This window comes from Arachis hypogaea, chromosome 17, assembly GCF_003086295.3.
Source record: "Arachis hypogaea cultivar Tifrunner chromosome 17, arahy.Tifrunner.gnm2.J5K5, whole genome shotgun sequence".
In the NCBI taxonomy this organism is placed as follows: Eukaryota; Viridiplantae; Streptophyta; class Magnoliopsida; order Fabales; family Fabaceae; genus Arachis; species Arachis hypogaea.
The window spans coordinates 32435003-32445663 of record NC_092052.1 but is presented as its reverse complement, the minus strand read 5'-3'; the positions used below and the strand labels follow the sequence as shown (position 1 = coordinate 32445663).

At 36.6% G+C, this 10661-nt stretch overlaps 1 protein-coding gene across 1 annotated transcript; it reads right to left on the bottom strand.

Moving 5' to 3' along the window:
* Positions 1 to 652: 652 nt before the first annotated feature.
* Positions 653 to 3348, bottom strand: LOC112765188 (pentatricopeptide repeat-containing protein At1g02150). The gene is made up of 2 exons (XM_025811069.3): positions 2836 to 3348; positions 653 to 2130 (listed from the first exon to the last, which is right to left on the bottom strand). The coding sequence occupies exons 1-2, from the start codon at positions 3202 to 3204 to the stop codon at positions 862 to 864; spliced, it is 1638 nt and encodes a 545-aa protein (XP_025666854.1). The 5' UTR covers positions 3205 to 3348; the 3' UTR covers positions 653 to 861.
* Between the last annotated feature and the right edge of the window lie 7313 nt (positions 3349 to 10661).

The window sequence follows — 10661 nt, the reverse complement described above, 5'->3', positions numbered from 1 at the left end:
AAATAATGACACCTCTTATAATTATTTACTTTATCATAAAATTATCATTATTTACTTTATCATAAAATTATCATCTCCATGACATCAACTTTGCCTCAAAATCGCAAAAAGAAACTAAAAACAACTAAGGTCTAGTTTGGGTAAAAAGTTTAATTAAACTCTTTTTAAAAAAATAGTTTAAACAATAAATACTTATGTTTTTATGTTCGATTTTTTTAATTCTAAAAGTGCTTGTTTTAAACGAAATGTAATAAAAAAAATTTTATTATGAGAGAAATAAATTTTTTTAATTTTTCCATAAGTATTTAAATAGCTTCTTAAAAAGTCACAATTTAATTTTAAAAATTGTATCAGACATTAATAATATACATTTTCATAAATTAAAAATTAAAAAAAAATTACTTATAAACCTATCTAAACAGACCCTAAATATTATTAATTCTATATAGCTAAGCTTTTTTTAAAAAAATAATAATATAATTTCCACCAGCCTAGCAGGCATGATCCCCTTAAAGATACATTTACAAAAATTGTCTATATCTGCAGAAAACACCGTAGATAAGAATTTCTCTCCAAACACTAATTGGGAAGGTGGTGGAGGGTCATATATTATTAGTTTGTTTAAAATGGCCTTGATAGAAATGGATACCAGTTTAATAAAGCCTCTTTCCTTATGAATAATTTGAAATTGAAAAGCCAACATAAATTCCATGCTCTGTACTTTAAGCATTAGCTACCTCCTCATCATTATCATGGTTAGTCATGTAAACTATGCATCCTGAACAAGATCATCTTCAATGACTAACTACACTTCTAGCAATGCATTTTCTGCATTTTTCAAATGGAAAAAGACATTGTGTATCACAAGGTACTCTCCAATTGGTTGAACATTTGAGAGTCATCAACTGCATTTTCACCATCATCGTTATCATCAGTTATATCCGCGGTATCAACTTCGGTCCACAATTCGCCATTGTTGATGGTACCATCGGATTCTGACAAGCCAATGAGTGACACAAAAACTTCATTCTTGATAAATCTAGACTGTCTCAACAACCCAGTTAACACTTCAGCACTTGTAGTATCATCTTTGTCCTGACAAAGTTTAAAGAATGCAGAAAAGTTTGTCGCCCTTGGTCTCCATTTGTTTAAAACATCGGCCACAAAAGCTTCTTTAAAGCAGGACAGAGCATCCGAAATCCTCTCATCAGCGATATGCCCAGAACAAATAATCTCCCAAGTTTTTGAATTCGGAATTCCACCACCCTCAGTCATTTGTCTAAAGAAACCCAGAGCTTTGTCAGTATTGCCTTTCTTGACATAACAGCCTATCAGAAGGTTTGTTATTCTCGGATCATAAGTCGAACTTGTTGAAAGCCATTCCTCATAAATTTTTTCTGCACCCTCAATATCATCCAGTTTAACCAGAGAAGCAATAATAGCATGGTATCCCAAGTTTGGTATAGTGGCAAACATTGATTTATAAGTACTCCACACACGATAAACGTCGTCTTTCTTTCCAACACTTCCATATAAGCTCAGAAGATAATGAAATGGTACTCTATCCCGGCCTTTGATTCTACTCTCAACCTTTCTTAAGCAGCCTACTGCTTTTTCAAACATATTCATATTTATATACATTGTAGCCATTGTGCTGAATGTAGTCCAATTAGGAACAATCTTCGGGTCCTTCACCATCTGGTCAAACACCTCCTCCATCTTTTCTATTGATCCTCGAGAACCACATGAAGATAGCCAGATATTATATGAATAGATATCGAGCCGTATGTTTTTCCCTCTCATTTCTGAAGCCAACATATCAACTTTATCATAAACCTTAAGGTTCACATACAGAGTCATCATTACATTAAATGGTAGCGAATGTACTGCATAACCTTTACTCCTCATTTTGTCAAATAATGCCTCTGCCTTTTCCTTCATTCTATATCGCACGTATACATTCAAAAGGGCTCCATAGGTCCTTCTATCTGTTAACTTATCAGCCAGACTCAGAAAATACTCTTCTGCACTCGAAACTCCATGAACCTTGGAAATCAGATCTAACTGAATTGCTGCATCACTTGAAGATACACTAAACCTCTCTGGTTTGTTGTTCATCCAACCATAAACCTGTAACATTACACAAATTGCTTTCATAAACAGCTAATATTAAAACATTATGAGGCAGAGACAAATCTGTAATCACAAAATTTCAAAGGAAGCATTCCATTTAATAGAAAAGTGGGAAAAATGGCATTGTAAGTATTGCAAAATTTATAATTTACAATACAAAAGGATAATAAAGGAATGCTTGTACAAATACTTAAAGCTAGGGAGACAAAATATTGTAAATGATTGATTTGATTTCATTCAATATATATATATATAGGAAAATTCAGAAAACACTGTTGGTTTAGCATATTTCCACAACAAAGCACAAGATAATCAAATTCCTCCTATTAGCTTCAGTTAACATTGCGAATTCTATCGTCATATTTGTATACTCAAAGAGCCTTACTCTCTACATCCCATAACCTAATACGCGAAGTCAGGCATTCGTTATACAAAAATGCTACGAGCACACCAAAAACCAGCCACCAAATTAGCCGCTATATATTTTTTAACTCATTTTTAATGAGTATTTTGTATTTTAATATGTATTCTATACCAATGGCTGATTTTTCTTGTGCATCTGGCATGGTTGTTCATTGTAACATAATCAAAACATCTAAAGCATCATTCAATTCCTAAATAAGAAGCATGTCATTATCCATTCAGAAAAGAGGTACCAAATAAATAAATCAATCATTGGATAATATACCTTATTATTCTTACCTCAAGGGCTCTTTTATATCTTTTATACTTTCTCAGCTCTTTGATAACCCTACACAGCTCCCATTTAGTAAAGCTCTTTCCTTCATCTTCCCACTGTTCTAACACAGCGGCGGAACCGATTTCAGGGTTCTGCATCAACGATATTCTCTTGTATATATCATTCCACCTGACGATGGGTCTGCGCTCGTAGTCCACGGTGCCATAACTATGGATCTTTGAGATGGAGCACGTGACAGAGAGCCCCTGAAAGCACGTGACACCCCTACATCCAATGGAGAGAGTGGGAATTTTAGAGGGAAGAGCAGTGGAATAAGAGACGGCATATGAAAGGGAAAGGGCTTTATGCAAAGAGGACTGAAGCAGCAGCATCTTGACTCTTGAGGCAGAAATGGCTAACAGGACAAAGAGCTCGATGAAGTTTCAAGGTGATAAAGTAAAGTAATACCCAAATGGGTGTCCAAATAAGGCTAGAAGTGAGCGAGCTACAAAAATGAAGTTTGTTTCAAAGATCGGTTCATTAAGTCTATTTTGTAAACTTAAGTTCAGTTTAATTAAAGTTTATAAATTGATTCGAACTTAGAGTTGGTTTAAATAATAAAAATATAATCTATAATTTTATATTAATAAATTATAATTATATATATTAAAAAATAAATTTTATATATTATTTATTTATTAATTATAAATTTTTTATTTATATTTTATATTTATAAAATATGACTATAAAATTTTAAATAAATAAAAATATTAATATATATATATATATATAAAATTATATATTATTATTTTATATATATATTAAATTATTAATACGTATATTCTACATGAATTCAATCTAAACTTTTAATATTATATATATAATCAAGCTAACTCATGAGTTAATGAGTTGAGCTTATCCAAGCTCAAACTCAACTTATTTAATTTATAAGCTCAATTTCAAATTCAAATTCGGCTTACCAGTTTATGAATTCTCCTTATCAAACTATTAATGAGTCGAGCTCGAACTAGCTTGCCTCACTTTCAGTCCTATGTTCAAAGAATTCGCCTCTCACCAATCAAAACGACACTCACACCAACCAAAATGATACCACCATTCCCAGCCTCGTGTCCGAGTTGCGAGCCACCACTCGCGATTTTGACCGAGTCGAACGCGCCTTGCTTGAAAGGGAATAACGCCTCATTGCGGCGATTCAAGAGAAGGATAACGAAATCACGTCCCTTAAATTGCAGCACAAGAAGTTCAGAAATGAAAAATCAAAAATAGTCGTTGAGGCTAAGAAAGAGGAGAATGTTGGTTCTGATTCAATTGGTGCTGGAAAGTATATGCATTGTTTGGAGATGAAGAATGAATTGGAAAAAGAGAAGGGTGTGAGTGAGCCTCTTAGGGATAGGAACATGCAGTTGTAGTTTGAAAAGTCTGAACTCTTGGAAGAGAAGAAGAAATGGACTAATCAGAGAGGTGTTGTTGAGGATCTTATGAAGAGAAACATTAAATTGGAAGCTGAGAAGTGTGGGTTATTGGAAGAGAAAGGGAAATGGGATGCTGCCAAGAGTGGGATTGATGGGTTGAGAAGGGAGGAGAGTCGTGGTGCCTTTGAGTAAAGGGTTTTTCTGTAATTTAGGAAATAAGATTTAGGTGTTTCTTGTTTTATAGGTTGTATATTCCTTTATTTAATGAATATTCTGTTAACATTAATTTTTTTGTCACCGTAGAGACTTAATTATAAAATTTAATATGGTATAGAAACCCAATTGAAAAGAAAAAAAAGTATAGGGACCTAATTGAAAATTCAGTGAAACTATAGGTATCGACAGAATAATTAAACCTATTATTAATTATTATGATAGGAAAAACCAAATTGCTATTAATTTTAAATAAATATTTTTAAATATTAATTATAAAAGATTAATCACTAGTAAATAATTTGGATGCTATAAGAATGGCTCATTATGAGCAGGTGCTACTGAGAAAAATTCTTAGAAGCCTTACAAAAGAGTGAAAAACCAAAAGTACTATCATAGTTGAGAGTAACAATTGACAAAATGACCTATAATGAGTTGAGTGAAAAATGTTTAGCCTATGAAACCATACACTTCACCCAAGACACAAAAAAGAAAGGAGTGTCCCTAAGATTCAAAATAGAATCATTGGAAGATGATTCTTATGATAGTTGATGCACCATTATTTGGTGGTGCATTCTATACTGAATTTAGGGGATTTTATCACCCTTTTTCTATATTTGTTCCATAAAATAGCATGATTTTATAAATTCTCCTTAATTTGTGCTTAAGTGTGAAAACATGCTTTTTAGGCCCTTAATTGGTTAATTTTAATTCACATTTGGTTCCACTAGATGCCTTGATGTGTGTGTTAGTGATTTCAGATTGAAAAGGTTACGAATGGATCCAAGGAGTGAAGAGAAAACCATGCAAAGTGGAGAAACCATGGAAAATCAAGGATTTGGGATGCACTCATCGACGCGCACGTGTAGCTGACGCGCACGCATGGAATATGAAGTCGCATGGCGACGCGTACGCGTACATGACGCGTACGCGTGGAGAGCAAAAATGCCAAACGACGCGTACTCGTGACCCACGCGTGCGCGTCGATACTCGCACGTGACCTCATTAAAGTGAAAACGCTGGGGGCAATTTCTGGGCTTCCCAGGCCCAAATCTAACTCATTCCAGAGCCTATTACAAGCAGAAATCAAGAGGAGTCAAGGGAGGACACACATAGTTGAGTTTGGGATGATGCTTTAGTTAGTTTCTAGAGAGAGAAGCTCTCTCTTCTCTCTAAAATTAGGTTAGAGGTAGATTGGAATTTCTTAGATCTAGGTTTAATTCATGCTTTGATTTACTTTTCCTTTACAATTTCTTGTTCTTCTACCTTTGCTTTCCTAGTTTAGCATTTGAATTCTTGTAATTGTTTACCTTATTGTTGATGCAATCTTGTTTCTTCTACTTCTCTTTATGCAATTTCATTTTTTATTTCTTTTATTGTTGATTTGAATTGTTGATGTTTAATTCCTTGCAATTAGTAGTTGTAGATCTACTTTTCTTGCAATCTTATTTTGCTTTCCTTTTATGCCTTCCAAGTGTTTGATTAAATGCTTGGAAGGATGTTAGTATAGATTTTTCTCCTCTTGGCTTTGGTTGAGTAATTAGAGACTCTTGAGTTATCAAACTCTTTTGTTGATTGATAATTGGAAGTTGCTAGTTGACTTGAAGTTCACTAAAGCTAGTCTTTCACTATGATTTGACTAGGACTTGTGAACTCAAGCTGATTTATCCACTTGACTTTCTTTCATAGTTAGAGGTTGACTAAGTGGGAGCAATAGACAATTTTTATCACAATTGATGATGATAATGAGGATAGGACTTCTAATTCTCATTCCTTGCCAAGAGCTTTCTTAGTTATTAGTTTACCCCTTTTGCAATTTATCTTTCATGTCTCTTATCCAAAACCCCAAAATATACTATCCATAACCAATAGCAAGAACACTTCCCTGCAATTCCTTTGAGAGATGACCCGTGGTTTGAATACTTCGGTTATTTTTATTGGGGTTTGTACTTATGACAAACAATTTTTTGCATGAGAGGATTATTTGTTGGTTTAGAAACTATACTTGCAACGAGATTTCATTTGTGAAATTCTATACCATCAAAAATCTCTTCATCAAAAATCTCTTTTGATCGCCTATGCAGTAAATCTCATTACTGTTTCTTAGATGGCTATTTCAGATATTTTCAAATCCACATTGCTCCGGAAGATCAAGAGAAAACTACCTTCACATGCCCTTTCGGAACGTATGCGTATAAAAGAATGCCATTTGGCTTGTGCAACGCACCGGCAACGTTCCAAAGGTGTATGATGAGTATATTTGCGAATATTTTGGAGCATTGCATGGAGGTGTTCATGGACGATTTTAGTGTCTATGGGGATTCCTTTGATCTTTGTCTAGACAATCTTGCAAAAGTATTAGAGAGGTGTACTAAATCAAACCTTGTGTTAAATTTTGAGAAATGCCATTTTATGGTTAGACAAGGTATTGTTTTAGGGCACATTGTCTCTAATTAAGGGATCTATGTTGATCCAAAAAAGGTCAATGTTATTTCTAGTATGCCTTACCCCTCTTCTGTGAGGGAAGTCCATGCATTTCTTGGCCATGCAGGTTTTTACCGGCGATTCATTAAGGACTTTAGTAAGGTGGCACTACCTCTCTCTCGATTGTTGCAAAAGAATGTGGAATTTGATTTGAGTGTAGAGTGCATGGAGGCCTTTGATAAGCTCAAGATTGCTTTGATCCAAGCTCCCATAGTGAGAGGGCCGGACTGGACTAGACCATTCGAGATTATGTGTGATGCCTCAAACTATACAGTGGGAGCGGCGCTAGCTCAGAGCGATGGTAAAAATCCTTATGTCATTGCCTATGCCTCTAAAACTTTAGATGGAGCGCAATCCAATTATACTACCACCGAGAAGGAGTTGTTAGCCATTGTCTTTGCCTTGGATAAATTCTGGGTTTATCTACTTGGCTCTAAGGTGGTAGTGTACTCGGATCATGCGGCATTGAAATATTTGTTGGCCAAAAAGGAATTGAAACCAAGGTTAATCCGATGGGTGTTGCTATTGCAAGAATTTGACCTAGAAATCAAAGATAGGAGTGGTTTGCAAAACTTAGTGGCGGACCACTTGAGTCGCCTTGAGCACACAAAGGGCGATCCCACTCCTATTAATAATACATTTCCTCTTGAGGTCTTGCTAGCAATATCCGAAGTGATCCCTTGGTATGCACCTATTGCCAATTACTTGGTTGCTCGCACCTTTCCTCCCAATTTTTCTCAACATCAATGACGCCAGGACGTCTGCTTGGGCCACCAATCTTGGCGAGGTTAACAACCCCACTATGGTGAAAGTAGCCAAGAACCCACCTTGGTTGGCTAAGCCAAGGATGCACCTCTTACCTTGTAAGAGAGCTCTCTTAGCAACAGATTCTTCTTGCTGAGCAAGCCATAAACGGAATCTAGTGTTGTTTCCAAGTTGAGGTATCAACATAACAAGTAGTCATTGAATAAGAAAGCATAACATATCACCAATTACCTATACACTTTGACTCTCCTTCCATTGCCATCATCATCATTCATCAGTTTATTTATATATGGCATTGGTAGATAGCTGCCCTACTCATTCAGCAACAACCAGCATTTGATTTGATTTTCATATTTAGCATTCAGCAACAACCATTACAAAACAGCAGCATAACAACAACAGTGCCATAACAAAACAACATCATAACAACAATAGTGCCATAACAAGTCATTAATCACAAATTCCAAATTCGAAGTGATCACACAATCACAGTGCCATAACAAAACAGCAGCATAACAACATCAGCAGCTTAACAAGTCACTAATCAGAAATTCCAAATTCAAAACATTCATCAGTGATAGCAGAATCACAGTGCGTTAACAAAACAGCAGCCCAACAAGGGGAAAAGAACAATGAAAGTCACAAAAGAAATTGGCAACTATATTCCTGTTTCCTGCATTTAATTACTCATAAACAAAATTCAACTCCACTTGAATTGTTAATTTAACCTTGGTCTTATAGAATCATAAATAGGAATACATTACATTGCTCTTTCTTCTAAAATTCAAGCAAAAACAAAAAGGAATGGTAAGTATATTAGAAAAAGAAACTCAACTGTTACATTGCTCTTTCTTCTAAAATTCAAGCAAAAAAAAAAAACAAAAAGAATGGTAAGTATATTAGAAAAAGAAACTCAACTTTTAGGAGACAGTAACAAAATCATGAAATTTAAACAAGATCAAATTCAGACCAAAACCATAATTAGAAAAATCAATGTATAATATTATTATTTATATACATTCAAAAAGGAGGGACACTCACAAATTTAGCATGATTTTGAAGTAGAACAAGAATGAGGGCATTTGAAATCAGTGGTAACATGATGGCAAGGCACGACAGAGGCAACAGCACTGGCGGCCGTCTTCGAGCTCAAACACGACGGAAGAAGCAAAGGCTTCACCCTTCGCGCGCCTCCTCCTGCGACCTCCACCCTTCTTTCCCATTCGCAGCGCATTCTCTCTCTCGTCACTTAACGATGACTACGACGACGATGGACGGCGGCAGTAGCGCGACGAAGCAGACAAAGACGAGGACTGAGACCGAATTGAGGAATAAGCTGTGATTGTTCGAGCAGAAGAGGGTGGAGCATATGCGGCGCGACGCGACCGCAGAGATGAGCTGCGACGACGCTGAAACAGTAGGGACGACGACTGGACCAAATTCGACGGCGGCGGTAGGACGGCGGCGGTGACACAGCTTTAAGAGGAGAGTGATGAGGCTAAGGTTTGAGAGAGGGAAGCAAATGCGTGAGACCGAAAGGCTGGTTCCCTTTTCTTCTAATACCAAAACGGTGATGTTTTTGGCAGAAAAGTGAAAACCGGCCGGGTCCCGGTTCGGTCCGACCAGCCGGTTTTTGGCCGGTTCAACAGTTTCAGAACGGTTTTTAAATTGCCGGTTTTACCTATTAAACCGAATCGAAATTGTTGGCGGTTTCCGGTTGGATCGGTTCGACCAATCGGCCCGATTCGATTTTTAGAACCATGATAATTAGTATCAATATCATGGTTATGAAAACCGGATCGGACCGACTGATCGAACCGAAAACCGACAATAAAAATGGTTCGGTCCGCTGCTTATAACCGTTGGAGGAAAAACTACTTGAAAACCACCGAACCGGCCGGTTGGATCAGATCGGTAACCGGCCGGTTCGAATTAAACAACGTCGTTTTGTTGATTTGAAAAAAAAAACAAAACAGAAGCAGATCCATTCGTGAATCAATCCCCCCTTCTTCCGGGAGTGGATCCTCTCCAGTGAAGAAAAAACTGTTGTGATCTCTCACCCTTCATTGTTCTCTCTCTCTCATATTTAATTTTGGTCCCACTTATAAATTTAATGGTAAGAGATCACACTGCATTTCCTCAAGTGTTAGAAAAACTGGAGATGATCCATTTCCCCCTTTTTCTCCAATCATTAGTCACTCCCTGAAGAACTCTGAAGCAAAGGGAAAACCCTAGCCCTTCATCACCGCTGCCGTTCCTAGGTCCTCAGCGCCGCCGCCGTCCCCAGGTCCTCAGCGCCGCCGCTTCTTCCTCTTCCCTGTGTCTGGAACCCAGTAGCTCGGCACGTCGTCTTCATCTTCGCTGGCTTCTCGGCACGGAACCCAGGTTAGTGGCTTCTCGTCTTCATCTTCGCTGAATGTTCGGTCTTCTTTTTGGTTTGAAGTTCTGAAATTGTTGTTCTTCGGTCTTCTTCTTCCATTTTTTTCCATTTTTCTTGTACTGTTTTGTAAATTGTAATTGCCTGTTGCTGATGGATTGGTCTTGTATTTGCTGGTTGCTGATGTTTGTAAGATTTTTTTTCAAATTTACTGATGGCTCGATGGCTCTGTTACTCTGCTTTAGTGTTTTCTAAGTGCTCGATGGCTCTGATAGTGTTTTACTAGTTGCTGATGGCTCCTAATTTTTTTGTTCAAAATTACTAATGGCTTTGTTTTGTAGTTGCTGGTTTTGCTGGTTTTGCTGGGTGAAGGTTTAGTGTTTTCCCTCAAATTAATTTTGGTTCATGTGATTTAATTGGTGTTTAGGGTACAAAGTGAAAAGCTGTTTTTAATTGGATTTGCAAGGTGATTTTTGGTTGATTTTTTATTTAATTTGGTAATGGTATTTATTATTGGGTTTATTTAGTTTTCATTCTTTTTAAATTTGGTAGTGTGATTACTTGTTGCTGTTTTGTA